The sequence below is a fragment of the Diadema antillarum genome, unplaced genomic scaffold (genome assembly GCF_040938485.1).
Source record: "Diadema antillarum isolate AM-2024a unplaced genomic scaffold, OU_Dant_1.0 scf00000042, whole genome shotgun sequence".
Classification (NCBI taxonomy): Eukaryota; Metazoa; Echinodermata; class Echinoidea; order Diadematoida; family Diadematidae; genus Diadema; species Diadema antillarum.
Genome location: NW_027270931.1, coordinates 644372 through 663797, shown reverse-complemented (window position 1 = coordinate 663797; position 19426 = coordinate 644372). Strand labels below are relative to the sequence as shown.

At 38.9% G+C, this 19426-nt stretch overlaps 1 protein-coding gene across 1 annotated transcript in view; it reads left to right on the top strand.

Annotated features, from left to right (window-relative positions):
- Positions 1-19426, top strand: part of LOC139713105 (hemicentin-1-like) — a 143842-nt gene that overhangs the window by 54959 nt on the left and 69457 nt on the right. The window contains exons 5-13 of the mRNA XM_071624865.1: positions 552-803; positions 1272-1529; positions 3785-3929; positions 5388-5509; positions 6381-6529; positions 7377-7503; positions 8021-8287; positions 10176-10445; positions 18365-18547. Coding sequence (XP_071480966.1) covers positions 552-803; positions 1272-1529; positions 3785-3929; positions 5388-5509; positions 6381-6529; positions 7377-7503; positions 8021-8287; positions 10176-10445; positions 18365-18547 — 1773 coding nt within the window. The remainder of the gene's footprint in view (positions 1-551; positions 804-1271; positions 1530-3784; positions 3930-5387; positions 5510-6380; positions 6530-7376; positions 7504-8020; positions 8288-10175; positions 10446-18364; positions 18548-19426) is intronic.

The window sequence follows — 19426 nt, the reverse complement described above, 5'->3', positions numbered from 1 at the left end:
TTTTGTTGACACATTTGAATTTACATTCTTGACTAATCAATTCCACTTTTCTTTGTGCTTTCTATTGCGTGAGTATAGATATCTATAGCATTATAGTATACTTTGTTTTATGTGTGTGTTTAAAAAGTGTTATTCTTGCCTTCAATGCATTTATTTCATCACATCAAGTTTTTTTTTTTTTAACTTTTGATTTGGCAACAGACAACATAGTTATGATAACAAAAACAGTCATTACATTATGCATCAAAATAACATATGTTAAGTCTTTAAACTATTTATCATGAGTCGTGTCATGAGTATGTATGACATGTTTGTGTAATTTGATGATATTTTGAGTTATTGCAATGACTACAAGGTACATGTAGATAAACAGTGTCCATAAATGAGATAAATGGTATACTTATGATTGTATGTTTGTATAGATTATGTCTGCTCAGAGGATGATGATGATGAAAATGATGTTGATGATGATAATAATGATAATATTGTCGGGGTTTCTGATGCATCCAAAAATTCTCCTCCCCATGTTCTCTTTCCTTGCCGATATTCAGGTCGGGACATTCCATTGATGTATTCCGAGCGGCATCAGGAAGGGAGACAATACTTAGAAGAATTACTGACATTAGAGAATGTGTATGTCGTGGGAATGGTTGAACCCACGGCTGGTATATATCAGCTGATCACGGAGTCACAGGGAGAGCATGCAGTGCGTGTGACAGCCATAAGCCTGCTGGATTTCGCATTTGGATTCGCCAGGTACCCAACTGTGGATCTCAACAACACCTTCCACAGACCAATCAAGGGTACGACTCTTTTTTTCTTGCAATTTTTCCTGTGCAGAGAGAAAAAAAAAAGGAAGTGATGAATGTACTTTGTGTTGTTCATTTTGCTACAAGATGGGCACTCGAATCCAAGTTGCAGGAATCACTAGAAAGGGACAAACAAACAAAAAGAGTATGAAAATGAAATTCATATATTGGTATATCCTTGCGTTGATAGAAAACAACAAGAAAACAAAAACCTGTTGCTGACTACAGCTTTAGATGCAGTTATGATTTCAGGCTGTGTAGGAGAGAAACTCAAATTCAAACTAAATCAAAGTTAAGCCCTTGTGCTATTCAAAAGTTTCTGCAAGTGAGCTGTTTAATGTATCATCATATGTCCAACCCTAATCCAGTAGCTCTGCAACTTGTCATAATTTCAACAAAGCAATCACCAGTACCAGAAATCCATGACCACACCCTTTTCTGACTCTTTGGTTGTAAATCCAGGTGTGGAGTCTACCCTCATGATCGAAGCGCTGCACATGAACCCCCCAGGCACAATGCAAAAGGTAGAGTTCCTCAACATGCAGGGTGAGACCATCAAGGAGGCGTGGCTGACCCGCAGCGAGGTCAACCCGGACATCTTCATCGCCCGCAACATCATCCCGCCCAACGAGTACTTCCACATCCGCGTCTCGGGCATCGACAGTCACAACTTCCGCTTCCAGCGTCTCACCAAGGCGGCCATCAGTCCTCTCATCCCAGGTTGGTATCTGTATTACTTGTCTTTGCCAGGAGGCTGTTTTCTGGTAGTCATGGAAACACCATGCTTTTTTACATAGCAACATATACCAGTCAATGTACTTAAAACTGCATCTTTGGACATCATTAATCAATAGCTTATCATATTTGTTTAAATGCTTATAGGTGAGTGTTGAGTGGGGTTGCTATGAAATTGTTCCTGCAGTATTTTGTCCTGATTAGATAATTGTGTGGTACGTACTTGCTTTTTATGATGTCTTCCCTGAGCTTTTGCAGTTGCTCTCTCAATTAATGCTTGTGATTATGATGTCATATGTGTCTACTACTTCTTTTTTTCCCTGGGAATATAAGCAAAGGGCAGAATCTCAATGCCTGTTGTCAAACAGTTAATGCTTCTCCGTTCCAACTCAGACCTGGCAGTGGAAAATGACTGATATCTTCGCATGAGCCAAGCAACATTCTCCCTACAGCTATCCTACGATTAGACCAATCAATGATGGCATGATTGCATACAGTGCAGTTCATCGGTTGAGAATAAGATGGGCGTTACGTTGTCTTGAACACTATGGTCCGAATTCACGAAGGTAGTCTAAATTTAAACCATGGTTTATGTATATTTCTTCTGCGTATTTATGATTGACAGATTGCGTACGCTAACAGGCATCCAGTAAAAAAACGTGCATTGATGCGCGCATGTATTGGTACGCCTATTTAACGCTTATTTTAGACCATGTTCTAAATTTGTATCATGGTTTAAGTTTAAACCACCTTCGTGAATTCGGGCCTATGGGTTTAGTGTCAACTTAACACCCTTCTCATTCTCACCTAATGAGTTTCTGTGACAGTAACAGGGTTCCTACTGGTACAAAATTGCTTGTAAATGCTAGAGTTGTCCAGTGAATTGCTTATGCATAAAATATTCATCAAACACTATTAGAAGAACAGCTCATGGATTAACTTTGCTACTTTATGTTTCCTGATCGCCAGCTTAAAAATGTTATCAGTCTTGAATTGCAAGAACTACATTTTGTTTATGTCCATTGGGTTTGAAACAGCTTGGTTGCTGAAAGCAGAAAATTGTGTTGTGTTGTTTGTCTTAAGTAACAACAACTGAATGCAAAAACATAACTATTAAAGGTAATTTTGCAACTGTCCTTTGCACAAGAATTGCTATATGTATGTGTCTCTTGCCTTTTTGTACTTCCAAAAATAAACAATTTGATTGTTTTTTTCCAGTAAGTGTCCAAGTGCATCATTGCATGTATGAAGAGAGGATTCTACAAATTGTATTGTGATTTACAGGTGTTTTCCATCATGAAGTATTGCTTGGATCATATGGAAATACATTTTTGAAGGAAAGAATGATTATTCCTGGATATTGTCAGTAGTGTCATGAGCTTTGTCATTCTTGTCTTCTATTTGTCAGTGTAGAAGGTGATAGCTTGTATATTGGTATCAAAGAGCTTCTTATCAAATCGAATAGTTTACTCCTGCCAAGAGAGAATATGTTGCCATTCTTTCATATGCCAAGAGGCTTATATTCTCCTAAATGTCCTTATTCAATCAGAACACTGATTGACAGCTCAATTAACTGACTCACACCCATAATACCCATTCCAAATGTTCATTGCCAACCTTTTGATTGTGCTCCAAGTTTCACAAATGAGGCGTGATTGTTTTGCTATTGAACATACATGCTCCACTGCCCTGCCTTCAGATCGGCAAAAGAAGTTGTTTATAAATGAGTTTAGTTTTGCTCTTTTTTTTATAAGTCTTAAAGAAAGTTCATTTTTCCAGCCATATTTCTCACATCATGTTTTGCCAGTTGTATTCTGAACCAAATATGGTTTACCTGAATGATTTAACCTCTTTAGTAAGACGACTTTGTTTTACTATCTCTTACTGCTGACAAACTTCACCACTCTTCAGACACAGTGTGTATATGTATGGTACGTATAATATGCATACTATGGAGTATAATAGAAACACATTGATAGGGAATGTTACTTGCAATTGCTCATTACAAGGTCCAAATACCCTGCTTTTCTAAATTTGATTAAACCTTTATGCTCCAGGGAGTTTGGACAGTGCGTACAATGAGGTTTTCTGTGCAAATCGGCACTCAAAGCACACAAGGGGTTAAACACTTTTTCAAAATACGATGACAGTTGAGAAGTAATTTGCAATCTGAGAGCATGATCGGTCAAAGCCAATGCTGTAAAAAAAATGCAATAATTCAAATTTCCCTTCCCTGACAGATCCGCCCAGACCGCACATGCCAAGAAGGACGCGAGGGTATTTTGGCACCACTGCTGTCCTGACGTGCAGGGTGGAGAGCTTGATCCCATTCACCATTCAGTGGCTGAAGCGAGGTGTACCTCTGACAGACCCAATCCCTTTCAGGTAAGACCAGAGTAAATTTACTTCTTGAATTTCCTTCTGTAACTCCTCTATCCCTATCCTCCCCCCCCCCCCCCCAAAAAAAAAAAAAGACAACAAAGCAATTCCCCTGAATTGTTGCAATAATGTGTCTGAAAAACAATCGTAAAGATGAAACAGAAATATTGACCTTATGAAATATGAATGCAAAAAAGGCATGATAAGAAAATTGCCTTTAACCCATTGAAGACTAGTCCCGAGTATACTCAGGCAGTTGTCTCTGGGAAATGCCTGTTATGGCAAAATCAGCTCGTCCTCAATGGGTTTAGGTTGAAATGAGATACATTAATCAGCAACACACAATTTCCTTTGTATGTGGAAAATAATTTAATATGTCTTACGTTACAACATAGATTCAGCTATCAGTTTAGTTGTTTGTTTGTTTTTTAAATCAAAACCATATCTCTCCATTTATTATAATGAAGAATATATGGAGACTTTATGCAGTAGCACTTGCACTTTCTTGAAAGGAGTTTCCCTTACGGAAAGTATAATGAAGCTAATTGTACAGAGCCAAGTCAAAAACATAAAAAACAATTCTTTTGTGATAAAGTAACATTTAACAGAATCTCAATGCCATTTTTCTTAGTTAAATGAGAGTCACCTCAAATTAATAAGGATTTAAGTTAGTCTAATTAGAATCTGTCTTCATTTCTCAATTAATTCAGCTAATGAAAGTTTTAGGAGCTGTTTCTCAAAATGATCTGCTATATCAAGCTGACGATTTTTACGTAAAGTTTAAATATTGCCATTAGATGACCAAAGCCTTTTAAAGGGCAAGTTCACCGTCATAAACATAAGGATTGAGAGAATGTAGCAATATTAGTAGAACACATCATTGAAAGTTTGAGGAAAATCAGACAATCCGTTCAAAAGTTATGAAATTTTGAAGTTTTTGTGCAGTACCCGCTGGATGAGAAGACTACTGCAGTGTATGAATAACTTAGATGTCACATGCGTACAACAATATAAGGAAAATATAAAGAGAATTTCACAAAATTCCATCTTTTGAAAAAAGTACACATTCCCCTGACTCGTTACCGACAAATGTTATGAGTAATATTATTCCCCCTGCCTTTAGAAACAGGCAAGTCAAGTGCTCTTTTATTATGCGAAAAAAGTGAAAATTTGTTGAATTTTCTTTTACATTTTCTTTATACTGTTGTACGCATATGACTCACAAGCTGTAGTAGTCTCCTCATCCAGCGGTTCCAACACAAAAATTTAAAAAATTCATAACTTTTGCATCGATTGTCCAATTTTCCTCAAACTTTCACTGATGTGTTCTACTAATATTGTTGCATTTTCTCAATCCTTATGTTTATGAAGGTGAACTTGTCCTTTAAGTATAGGAGATCTCTTTACACAGCAAAAACTACCGATTCCTATCAAACTAGTCCTTTCCTTAATACTCTGCAACAGTGAATCTGGAAGTGCCACTTGGAATATTGAGGATGCCGACAGCCGGGTGGAGGGTGTCTACACCTGCCTTGCTGAGAATGAAGAGGGAAGAGAGAGGTCTGAAACATATCTGGATATCACAGGTGAAAAATACTTATGATCTCTTTTCTTTTTTTCCCTTTAAAAATCCCCTGATATGTGTCCAAGGCTTAGCCTTCTTCAGTCGACAGATAAAATGGATAAAGGTGGATGTGTCATTTTGATTGTGTTGTGTTTAGAGCAAGAGTGACTTTTACAGTCTGTACCTGTATGCATTTTAAAGAGCTGTTCCTATTCTGAGAAATGGTTGTATGATTTTGCAAGAGAAACCTCAGTTCTTGAAATTTAATTTACTGTGATATCACATAGTCAAATTTTTGTTGCTTTGAGGTCCACAAAGTATGAGAAGAATACCAAATCTGGTTCGATGTACATGTATATATGTGTCATACTGTGTGTATGCACCATGAGCATCTATTCTTGATGGATACCGGTGCATTACAAGTGTTCATATTATTATTTATTATTATACTGTAAAGGCTGTCATTTTCGTGAATTTTGCGTATAACTGTTTGGCCGCGGATTTAAAACGAACAAAGATATCGTGCACAGATAGACATTAGTGCACTTCCAATAACCTCGGTGTCAAATTGTGAAGGCATCTTGCGAAAATGTCTCTGACCTCCTCAGTCGCAAAAATATCTGTATGCAAAAATAACAGCTTTTGCAGTACACTTAGTTGAGCTGCTGAGTATGTGCAGATTAATTCCTAAAACTTGTGATGCAGCCTCAGTTTTCACATTGGTGTTATTGCCATATAGTTACATGATATTTACTTGATATCGCCATATTCCTTGGTTATATTCTTGATAGCTTTCTTGATATCACCATATTATTTGTTGATTGATTGATTGATTGATTGATTGATTGATTGATTGATTGATTGATTGATTGATTTGATATCTGTACCTCCAGAACCTCCTCCTATCATCGCCAAGCCCAGCAATATTTCTGTGTTGCCTGGCAGTGATGCCATGCTCACTTGCGTCATCTCGAGTACTGTGGAATACAACATCTCTTGGGACAAACCTAACAGTGGTGTATCTCTCCAGTCACACAGCAGGGTAAGTTCAGCCCATCCTCTCCTCAGTGACTGGCTGATATCTGGCCATCGTCTATCATCCTTGTATCCCAATTTTTACCAAACACTTCCTAATTTCCAGCCAATGTCTCTTGCTGATTGCAAAATTCACCAGAGTAGTATGAAAGCTGCTAAAAAAAGCAGTGATAATTGCTTGTCCTTCAAAGGTGGTCACCTGAATTAAAAGGGTCACTTGGCAGAGAAATATTCCAAGAACTTGTGTTTTGTCCCTCATACTAATTAATTGCTTTCCAGATCTCTAGGTCTGTGGCTGACACTATCCATACCCATGCTAGCAGCATCCTCAGGCAGTGGTGAATCCTTGGTACTCTTAAGCACCCTGTAGCACGGAGATTCATGGGTAGCCCAATTCATTTGCTGCCCACGGGTTACATTAAAAACCACAAATAGCACCGATTGATTTGTGTGAATGAGTGGGGGGGGGGGGGGGGGGGGGAGGGAGATAAACTCTCTGCTAGAGGAAACTTTGTAGGTCGTGTGCAAAATCTGTGAATTGTATGAAGCGGGTTGATTTAATGCATTTTCATTATATTTCTGCTATTGCTTTCATAATTATTGCTGTTAGCACTTATTCATCCAACATCATTGACAAAGGAAATTATCAACTTTATATGAAAAGAGCATCATTGCATTTAGTTGATAGTTCTTTAACATCTACAGCAGAAGGTGAAGGTCATTTATAAGTGTCAAGAAGAATAAGAATAAAAGGAACTGTGACAAAGAAATTTTTTGACAGGTTTGCCGGACAGCATCGTATCTATGTAGTTGTCAGGCTTGATAAGCAGTTAGTACTTTTTTGTTGACCACAGGTCAGCCTGAAATCAAACGGATCGTTGGTCATCAGGAACGTGAGGCCAGAAGATGCAGGCAGGTACCGCTGCATGGCAGAGAATGAGGGTGGCACTAGTCTGGACTACATCCACGTCTTTGTTCAAGGTATGCAAAATAGGATTACAGGCTTTTTAGCATGCAAAATATGTTTGCACGTTGTTGTTTTGTTTTGTGATTTGTTTGTTTAGTTTTTGGTTAAAACTTTCTTGGTTTTGGGCTAAAACATTTGAAACACAAATATCTAGAATTTTATATTGTCCAAGAACCAATTCTTTGATATCTTAAGGTCCCCTTTTACTGTCCTCTTGTAGAGAATGTAGAGAAGTATTGAATGTTTGAAAATGTTTGGTGATAGAAAGATTAAATGATTGCTCTATTTGCATTATCTGAGTAGTTGGTGTGAGTGCAACATAGGTTGGTATCAATATACATGTATATCGATGATATTGTGTTTTCACTCTATGAATCAAATAGTAGTCTTGCACAGCTACATGTAACCCATGGTCATTTCTGTGCTTGAGGTCAATATTCCTTGAAAACTTTGTGTTTGGATGATAGAAGATCCCAACTTTTCTCAACTCATCTATATTCTGTGCTCACATCTTTCTGTACACCCTGTCAGAGAGGCCGCAGATCAGCATCGAGCAGGGAAATGTGACTTACATGATTGGCCAGAACGTGACGCTGCGGTGTTCCGCCATTGGCCACCCGCAGCCCGAGCTTCGGTGGCTGAAGGGCGGGGTGGAGCTACCCGTGGAACCGGGGCTGAGCCCCGGTGAGGTGGTCTACCAGATCAACAATGCAGACCGGAACAGTGAGGGTGTGTACTCCTGTGTGGCTCGCAACACGGCAGGGACGGATTGGCTTCACATCTATGTCATTTACCAAGGTAAGTGCACCAAAGGCTTCTTCTGAGTAACACCTCAAGTCATTGGAAAGTGTGAACGTTGCCATGTACATTGACTTCAAGGATCATTCTTGGTCACTAACGTTCGTCATTTTTCACAAAGCAGTCTCTCAATAGAAAGAATTCATTCCTTTCAGTGTCTCTTTAATGATTGACCATGGAAATGTCATCACTTTCATCATTGACAAAATGACAAAATAACATTGATAGAAGCTTCAGGCTTATCAAATTCTCACCGTTCTAAAGGTAACACAGCTTTCCGTGCCTCGTAATATAAAACCATATGTGGACAGATTTGGCACTGTCTGAATGGATATTAGTAGAATGTATGTAACAGCTATTTAAATCTTATGTTAACACGTTTTCAAGTATACCAGTTTCATTGTCAGCCAAATGTCACAAATTTGAGAAAATGAGAAAAGTTAGGTACAGAAGGTGTTAACAGACTTACCATGTGTTTCTCTGTGACAGTGTTACAATGATATGTATCATTTCATCATCTTTAATGAGCTGAAAGAAGGATATGCTACTCTGTGTAGAATCTTTGGACAATCAAATGATTCTGAATATTATTCAGTGTATTCCAAGAAGGCTATTCCAAGAAGGATTACTGATTTTGTGGAGAATGACTACCTTTTTGGATTTAATTAGGTCACTTGCGGACAGAATAAACAATTGATCTGATTTATAATGCAATGCAGAACATTGAGTCAAGCCTTGCTTTATTTTTATCCTAATTCCCAAACAATTCAACCAGCAGACACCTTGTGCTACCTCCCTAATCGGTCACCTAACCCGTCGTTCTTCCCTTTCCCTTTTGAACGCAACTGTTCAGGGATTTAGGTTCTCCTGTTGTTTGTTCTGGTCCTATTGAAAGCGATGTACTTAGAGGACAAGCTATTACTAATCTCTCATTCATCATTAGCTCTAATCTGTTATTAGAAAGTGTGAAGGAACAAGTATGTGAACAACTATTGTTAAGAGTGGACTACTTATAAGGCTTCTGAATGAATTGTTGAAGGCTATGTACATCGTACATGTAGGTTAAACTGTCGCCTACTTGTGTCTAGGCTAGGAGCTGTTGGGCTCCTGTAGCCGCTTGAATGGTGACCTCTTCAAAGTAGACCACACACGGAGCAGGAAACCTGTAAAAGGATCAGAAATAGATTGTCTTCTTACTCTCCTGTCTCTACTGTAAAGATGGCATCATTAAGAAAGAGGGTCAACCCAGATGTTCTCCTCAACAAAATGGCATCTACTGAAATTCCAGTTAATCTGCTGCCTACACGAATCGGACATATGTGCATTAAAGCTATGGGATATAGTTATTACATGGTGGCATTGGGTTAAGATAAGCTTCTCTGTTAGCTTATCCATGTCAGATAAGCTCTTATTATCTCTTTTCACACACTGTGGTTGAGATACAGAAATAGCTATGAGTGAGATGGCTTTTTTTTTTTGCTCCACTTTTTGCATAATTATGTTTCTTTTCTATACTTCACTTATTTTATCAAGGGTATATAAAGGCTTAAGGGTGATATATCATGTTGTTGCTATGTTTCTTACCTTCTTTTTTTTTCTGAAAATTCACACATTTGCTTTTCACTGTTGTGAGAAGTCTAAAAATTTCATCCATTTTTTAAAACTTTCTTTCTGATATAAAGTTCTCAGCTTTGTCGTCCAGAAAGCAAAAGGAGATTGTGTATGCCTGGATTTTGTAGAGTTTCAACTGACGGAGGAGTTTTTTTGTGTGTGTTTTTTTGACATCCATTTATCTGGACATTTGCCTTGTCTTTTATAGCGCTAATCTACTAGGTGCCAGGCTAATGAATATTCATATGTGATTATTTGTTGTTTCTGTGAATGGTAGAGCCACCACGGATCAGTATGGTGAAATACCGCTATTTGACGCCACCGAGTCAAACTGCCACCATGTCGTGCCCGGCTAGCGGTGTACCCCCTCCGGAGATTATGTGGTTCAAGGGTGACCGAGACCTGAGCCAGGAGCCCTACGCCCGCATCCACTCCAACGGGGACCTGGACATCATGGGGGTCAAGGACTCGGATGCTGGTCAGTACACGTGTGTGGCTGTTAACCCCGCTGGAACATACTCGGAAACGGTCACTTTGGAGGTTGGATGTGAGTATTTCATTCCTTTTGCATTCCTTGCAGGCTGTGTTTGTTTGATCAGTCTTTTGTGTGCCTCTGTGTGTGTGTATGTGTGTGTGTGTGTTTGTGTGTGTATGTGTCTATGTCTGTCTGTCTGTTTGTCTGTTTGTCTGTGTGTTTTAACGCCTTCAACAGTCCTCCTTGTTCATTGCCCAAGGTTGGCTAGAACAGATGTTATCCACTTATTCAGTGTACCTGATTTTGAGATGAAAACAAAACAACAACAACAAACAAACATATTGATTACATTTGCAGGAACAGTTATTGAAATCCTACCCAGTTAAAAGGAGTAGCTCTTTTTGCGGTTCTGCATTACTCCAGGGATAATTGCCGCCAGAAAAACTGGGGATTTCCCCACAAACTTTTGAAATAAACATTCTTCTTTTGAGTTCAACAGCTTTTAATGAACCATCTGAATTGCTTCTGTGCAATTATTGTCCTGGCAGTGACTCAAAAAGTGTTCATTATGCTGTAAGAAAATTATTTCTGGAGTTGGTGCATGTAAATACACAATAAATCTATCCATTCAAGTTTTCATGGAGAAAGTAGTATGATAGGGGTCATGCAGGTAACAGGGCTAATGATTTTTTATATAATATGTTGCATCATGAAGTGATATAACAACGTATATTGACTGAAGTACTATTGCACACATGTTCACAGCTGTTTGTCCACCCTTATCAACAATATTCTCAGGCATACTGTAGCCATGGGAATTGTTAGGATGTGCCTGCTCATTTGTAACAATGATATCCCGTGCCTCTCCATGTAGGCAACGTATTGGGTTGATACCCCAAGTCCTAGATTCTTTGTGTTGTGATTTCTCGGGATGCATATTAGCACAAGACTCTGCTGACTGCTGCAATTCTATTTCTTGTGAGATGCTCACAGTATTTTCTTTTTAACATCCTATCTACACAAATGTACAGTATGTATGTACGAAATAGATGCCGTATCTGTAGCGGAGTGAAAATGTCCATCTTCCCAATCCACCAGTGCTCCTCAGAAGGGTATAGATCTATTAGTTTGTAACACATTCATGTTTTGAATTACATTATATTTGGTTTGGATGGTGAACCATCAATCCCAGTAATGATGTTATATCTCCAGCACGAAGGTCCAAGTTACGAATCGTTGGCAGAAATAGAAGAGTCACCCGATGAGGTAATTTGGCGGCCCATTAGCGCTAATACCTGTTAAGTGGCACCCGGTGATTTTCATTTCCTTCCCCCCAAACCTTGCACTCTACCTTGCGTTTTTTTATGCCCCTGCCCTGCAAGCTATCTTTGCAGACAGGTCCCTTGAGATGCTACAGTACCTTCTTGCTTTACCTATATTTGGCCGACCCCGTGGGACTGTCTGGCCTCCCCGGTTCTGATTTGTACCGCGGATTGCTCTCTCCGCTCGATTGGTAGCGTGACTTTAAGAGGTGTGAATTTGCACTATTTGGGGGTGCAGAGTGGAAACTGTGTTGGCTGGTGAACCTCCTGAACCAGACTGAGTGTAAAAATTGGGAGATTAAAGGTGTTAGACATGTAGCCATATCGTAAACTACAGGTGGTGTGGCATTACAAAGACGCACACACAAAAAAATCACCAAGAAAGTATCAGGACTGAAATGAGAGTTTCAGTTTCAATTTATGGTATGATTTATGGTATAATCACACACTACAATAAGTTGTTAAAAAAGATGCACAGTATTTACTCCAAATGATGTTGATATGCAAAATGAAAAACATGTTGTGAAATGACAAACATGACTGTTTGAATAGTGTAATTCAAAAGGTGTTTCTTGTATACCCGCAAACTGTTTTAATTGGAATTTAATTGGAATTTTTTTTGAAGGGATGAAAAAAAAAAACACCTGCTGATATATAGTGATATATGGGAGATTGATGAAAAGTTCCTAATTTTGCATTACCTGGGTATTTTCTCTCAGTTATTCCTAGTTGCTAAATTTTAAGGTTGGCAAGTAAGTTCTTGTCTCTCACCTCAAAGAAATACAATACATGGTATGAATCACTCATGTTTACTGATATCCCAATATCCCAACCATAGAAAGGAAAATTCTTGAAAGGGTCAGATCCCATGGATGTGCTGAAATGATTTAGTAGCTGTATTGGAAAGCATTGTTTTTTATGTAGCCTGCTGTATTTATGCGGGATTTGGGAAACAGCAGTTGAAATACACAAATACTGCATGAGGAAGTATTATACCACTAGTAGATTGGTTTATCACTTCAGGCTGTAGGTTTCTGCACTATCTTTATGGCAACCACAGAACTGACATCAGACACTTGTGTTTTGACCGTCATGTAACATCTACACTGTAGTCCTGGAGGGTCCTGCTACATGTATATGGGCACACACACACACTTAACAAACACACAGACATACAAGAACACACACTAACAAATACACACACTTTCTACAAACTTACAAATGTGCCCAACATACACAAACACGTGCTTACAAAAAAAAAAAAAAAAAATGCACACACATAACAAACATTAATACATGCCCAAACCAAGGAGTTACTGGTAACTTCTTGCCCAAACATACACAAATACGCCCACATACATGCGCTGGCACACACACACATTCACATATTGATCTCATAAGGAAAGCAGAATGGAAAGGTTGATAACTATTTCGTGGACCATTCAGGGAGAATGCTCTTATGTGGTTTTCCGCAATCCCACCTCGTCCTGCGGTCGCGATCGGTCAGTCTCCATCAGACTTGATAGCAGGCCATGCTGGCTGGCTTCCTGTCCACAGATTGGAGCCATGTAGATGGCAGTGATTATACCCAAAGGAAAAAAAAAAAGAAAAGAAATTATCCCGCGTCAACAGACAAGATGTACTGCATGCAATTTGGTTTGCATTGTTTCCCAGAATAGTGGTTGTCACCACATATTTCCTGGCGACTAGTTTGGATGAGTTCACACAGGGAGAATCTTCTCTGAAAAAAGGCAGTGAGGGGAAAAATGGATACACCATGCAAGTGTGGTATTGATCAAAGGAAGTGTCGAGAAAGACTTCTATTGGACTAATCTGAGAGTCTTTGTGTGTCTTTAGAATCTCTCAGAGTCACATACAGCTCATCTGATGAAAATTCCCAAACATTGTGGTTTTAAATGAATGGAATACTGATATTTCTCAGTCTCTGATTTGTTAAGCTTTTATTTTTTTTTTTAATATGAATTCCATCACTTTATGTAAACATCTATGAGACCTTTCGGCATCAGTCATGTTGAACCAACCTTCACACTAAAATATAGTTGTCAGAAGAGCTACAAAATTCATTTTCCACTATTTGGAATTTGCCTGCAATACATTAAAAGGGTCTACCAAGAACTTACCTGGCTGATGCAGTTTGCCAGGATGATGAATTGTTTTGAAGTATTTTGAGATCAAAAGTGTAGAATATATGATTTCGTTCATAGTACATAACTTTTATTCCAGAACAGCCCGTAATGTTGGCATTGTAGGACTTTAGAATGTTATGTGATCTTCGATCATGCCCTTGCAATCATATTTTCCAACAAGCTGAATGCGATTCACTTGAGCACAGAAGATCGCTGTGGCCTGATTTGTCAATTATCAGTCGATTTTGAAAAATTAAGTAGCAACCATGATTGGGTAAGCTTTGAGATAGTGGACTTCCAGGTTCATACATGTACCTTTTTGGCTAAATATTTCACATTTTCGTCGTTACCCACTGAAATTGTGTTATTGCAGCACTATTCCACACATTTGTTATGCATACACTTACATTTTGGAGCAAAAGTCAACAGTTTTGCAGACATAAGAGAATTGTGTTTTGGCTTTAACCTTTGTCTTTCAGGTTGTCTGTCACCCAGGCTATTCTTGGGTTGTGAAAGTAGTGGAGAGGTCACGTGATGCTGTACGCCGAGTCTCATGAAGCTGTCATATGATAGTGATCTCTTTTCCCCCCTTAGCATTTCCCTTGATTTCTTGAAACACGGGGTGAGGATTTGTGAAAGGGGAGAAGGTGTGTGAATCATGCTGGGAGTCTGATTGAGGGTGGGGTGAGAATTGGCATAATGGACATACATCAAGGTAGATGGGGGGGGGGGGGCGAGGGAGGAGGAGGAGAAGGTAGAAGTTAGTCTCCTTTCTAGGCACTGTTGGATGTGACTCATCCTCACTATCACAACAGTTTTAGCCCAGGTTACCATCACTCTAAGGCATCTGTTTTTGTGCTATTGATTACATGTTGTGATTGAGAAAAACAAATAAACTTGAACTTGAACTTTGTCTCCATGCTGCTCAGGTATGTGGACTGATACACTCTCATTATCTCACAATGATTTTTAAACAAAACTTTACAAGATTGTGTTTCGTGCCACCAAACTGAAGTGCTAAGTTGAAGTAGTGTGATTTGACTGATGCTAGTCCAATGCATCCAGCCCCAGAACTTAATCAAATCTTAACCCACTGAAGACAAAACCCTAGTATACTCTGGCAGGTGTCTATGAGAAATGTGCTGTAGTGAAATCAGCTTGTCCTCAGTGGGTTAAATCTCTTTTATGATTTGGTGTGTTTGTGTGTGAGTGTGTGTAAGAAATCAAGGATGCTTCTTATGAATTCACATGTTAATATGCTGTATCTCCAAAGGGATCAAGAACTCTCTGCAACCTTTTCATAAAACATTCTTTATACATAACTCATTTTTTAAAAATATTTATAACTCATTTTTTTTTATTTATAACTCAAGCAGACAGTCTTGATTAAGTGTGTTGAGTGGCATCATGGGGGTTGATAGCAAGGGCCTACTTTAAGCATTGTACGTTTGGTAGCTGCTTGTCGCTCGAGCTGAACTTGACGGCCGTGTCTCAGAGACGCCATCTACATGACACGCAGGAAGTCGGAGACTCAGCTGTGAGATGGGGCGAATTATGGAGGGGAAGTTGATGGGAAGTTGTATGGAGCCCTCAGTCTGTTTTAAGACTCACAAGACTACTACTTGTAAAATGCCAACGATTTATTATACAGGATTGTGGTCAGCAGTAATCACAGGTTAACCCTTTCTGCGCCAAGGAGTCAAATGTGCACCCATTTCATACGTACATGTATACCCATGGACAGAAAATTAATATGGCACAAAGAAGGTTTAGAGTTCCTACTGTATCTGCTGTGCCCTCTTGTTCTATCCCCCTCCCCCTCCCCCTCCCCCTCCCCACATCCAGTATGCCATGTTTCTTCAGTCAACCTTTATTTAAGATAGAAGATCTCTTTTTGTTGCAACCCTTTGAAAGTTCATTTTATAAGGAACATAAAGTTTGGTTTTGTTTCAATCAAAATTGCATAAATTTGTGGCTCATACAGAGTACAGTTTGTATATGTAGGCATAAGAATAAACTGCAGAACTTTGTTAATCCATTGCCTGCATTAAATTTGCGAGAAGTTATACTATCTAGGATGCAGTGAGCTAAAGTATAACTCTTAAATATATTCTGTGAATGCCAAAAGCAACTCCAGCGTGGTAGGGTTTAAAGGGAGTGCCCCATTTTGACAATGCATTTAGGAATACACATAGATGAATAGAAAGAGAAAGAGAGAATAACATCTGAGACCAAAACTGGTTCAAATGTAATCAAAAGAAAGCAGAGCACTTTGACAACTTATCTGAGGATGCCTTTTAGAACATAAACCATATAACATCATTACCATGCCATTTCTTGCTGATTCCATACCTTTTACAGGAAACTCTGGAAAGCATCGCAGGTATGGACTATTAGGACATGTATGTTTAAAAAAGACAGTGATTGTGCTCCTAACAAAGATGTGATACTTCTCTTCCAATGTCCTAAAATAGTAGTAGCTTCAGATTACTAATTGTGAGACCATTTTTTTCCCCCTCCATCATACAAGGGAGCAGTGTCCTGGTCAGTGCAATGCTCTGAAAGATATTGACCAGTATATGGACATAATATACCAGGGTATTTTAAACATACATGTAGGAGCGTCCTGGTTTTGAATGGCTTTGTCACACTGCTCAAGGTTTTCCAGGGTTTTTGCTCCCTCAGGCAAACCTGTGCTCTCTGTCAATGTGCTTTTCCTCTTCTTCCATACAATGAAGGAAGTGTTTGAGAAACCTGTGGAGTAAGTTAACTCGATCAGAATGTGTGGGTTCCTCCCACACCAGCTTTCATGTTGACTCCAGGGATTGCTTGAAGGTTGTCGAGCACGTGCTACCAAATATGTTCAACGTGATGTGAGCGTTCGCGGAAACCCGACTGTACGGAGCAGAGCTGCCGCGAACAAAAGGAAATCCAACATGCGTCAAATTTCTTTAAGAGCATGAGCTCAAGTACCAGATGGGAAAATTGCGACTGTCAAGTGACAAGTTCATTCAGACAATCAATTGTATCAACTTCCGTCATTTCATTTTTGTTGTTGTTTTTATTTTTTATGGGGGGGGGGGGGATCAGGCACAACCGCAGATATGTCTATCTGGTTTTCTAATCTGTTTTAGGCTGTTGACAAAGAAACTGCTCCACTTTCAGTCAGAGTTCGTATCGATATTGTGTTAGCGTAAAAAAAAAATCACTCTCTCTTTGCACCGTTTCTTTTCCTTTTCTTGCTCACTCTCTCTTCATCTTGACTTTGTCTCTCCTTCTATCTGTCTACCCGCCTCTCTCTCTCCCTCTCTCCCTCTGTCTCTCTCCCTCTCTCCCTTTCTCTCTCTTAAAAAAATCAGCTTGACTGTCTGCCGCTTCGAAGATTCCAGTCGTGGTTTTCCCAATGACATTTAGATAAACTGCTGTGAAATGATACAACACCATATTCCATAAGGAGATACATCCACTGAATTCCCCCTTACTCTTCAGAATGTTTCACAATAGCTCTCAATGTGAGATTCCGAGAGGAATGCATACTGTGAGCAAAGTAGGGCACGGCTCATGGTATCTTTTTTCCTGTCTATGTTAACGAATGATAAAGCGTAGAGATAATTCTTTTTGTCTGTTACTTCCTGTTGCTGACCTACTGTGTGTGTTTGAAAAGGTATCCATCTATTGTGTTATCTGCCACTTGCTCTAAAGATTCTACTTTGGTTGTCATTTTTTAACCTTGGAAAGTACAAAATGTACCATAGATAAATGGAAAGAATTGTGAGTTTTCCAAAGTGATTAGAGTCTACGAGTAATTTTTGTAATAGGTGTCATACACATTTTTTGTATTGTTGATATTATTTAACATGTTTTAATGTATGTTTCATTCGTTGGAGAGATTTGAGATAGTGACACCATTGCTTTGAGATATTTGCATACAATCTATGTGATTGTGTCTGATAATACTGTCTTGTAAGAATATGTAAACTTTAAAATTCCTTCCAACGCGTACTTTATTCAGAGAAAAACTTCTACTGTTTCAATATTTTTTGGTGCTCACTCTCTGTTGATTTCAGTGTGAATTGGAGATAGATTTCCTTCTCATAAGCTATAGGGAGTTATTTTGCTCATTGAAGTTGTATAATATCTCTTTTGCGAATGTCACAGAAGTCTGCATGGTTGTAAAATAATGTCTCCTGACATCGTGTATGAAATCTTATGTTATCACACCTCAGAGTTTTGGAAAAAGAAATGAAAAACTAAACATCATGTCATTTGAGATTGTGCTTCCAATTTGTGGCGAGAATAAAGCATTTTTTTTTTCTGGGTCTACATAAATTCACTGGAATTGTTTATCTTTCTGAGGAAAGTCTGCAGTACCTGCCTCTACAATATACCAGCTTATGAAAGGAATCTTATTTTCAGGTTTGCAACAGGGGCATGTACACAAACTTTGAAGTATTGAATGACAGTTTCCTAGTGAAAGCTGTTCTCATTCATTCTTTTGTACAAATCCTCACTCCAATGACAGCATCCCCAACCATTCTCTACCCACCCATCGACCTGGGCGTGGACTACGGGATGAATGTTTCGGTGACCTGCATTGCCATGGGACACCCTCCTCCACAGGTGACGTGGAGGAAAGTGGGTCACACCCGCCTGGATCTCAACCCTCGGGTCAGGATGACTGAGGACGGCAACCTCTTCATTCAAGGTGAGAGGGAGGCAGACAGAGAGTTGTACACATATTCTGTTGATTTCTCTTTGTTTCTGTGTAGATTACCAAAGTGTGATGTCTAGCCACATATCGCCATGGAAACTGGTTCTAAAACAACCTCACTTGGCTGGAGTGTTTATGCTTGCACTCAGTTCCAATCCAAGCTATAACAAAAGAATGTGACTTCATCACTTCAGTACTCTATAGGATTTGGCATATGTTGAGTGTGTTTGTGTGTGTTTACGTGAGCGTGTGTTTCATATCCAGGTGAAAGATGACAGAGTATAAAGACCATAGGTAAATGATAACTTTGAAATAATAGTGTCTTATATAAGGATATTTGCAGAAGATGAATAGCGGTAGTCCTCACGAGCATAGCGGCATTTACAGCATACAGGTATATCATTGACTGTGTGTGTCTCTAGATGAATTTTAGATATTCACACATTTGAATGCATATTATACACTGTATACCTTTGCTTCACTCAAGAGTTTGTTTAATGCCTCGTCTGTTGACTTCTTTAATTATTTGTGCTGCTGCAGTGATTTTTCCATCACAATTATTTGCCCAGCTCATACTGTATCTGTCTGAAGGGGATGAGATAGTTGAAATAAAGGAGATGATGGAAGAAGAAAAGACATACAAAATGAAAGAGAAAAAGGGCTTGTCACAAACAGAGCTCTGAGAATGAGACCCTTATTTACAAAAAGAGTTTGTGCAAAATAAGCTTTGCTCTAAGCTGTTTGGGCAATGTACACTTGTATTCTATTTTTAAGTCTTGTAGTATAATAACTCAAATGGTTACTATGGTTTGAGAAGAGAAACATCATCAGTAATTCATGGAAATGGAGAAAAGAAATGACTCACATCCATCA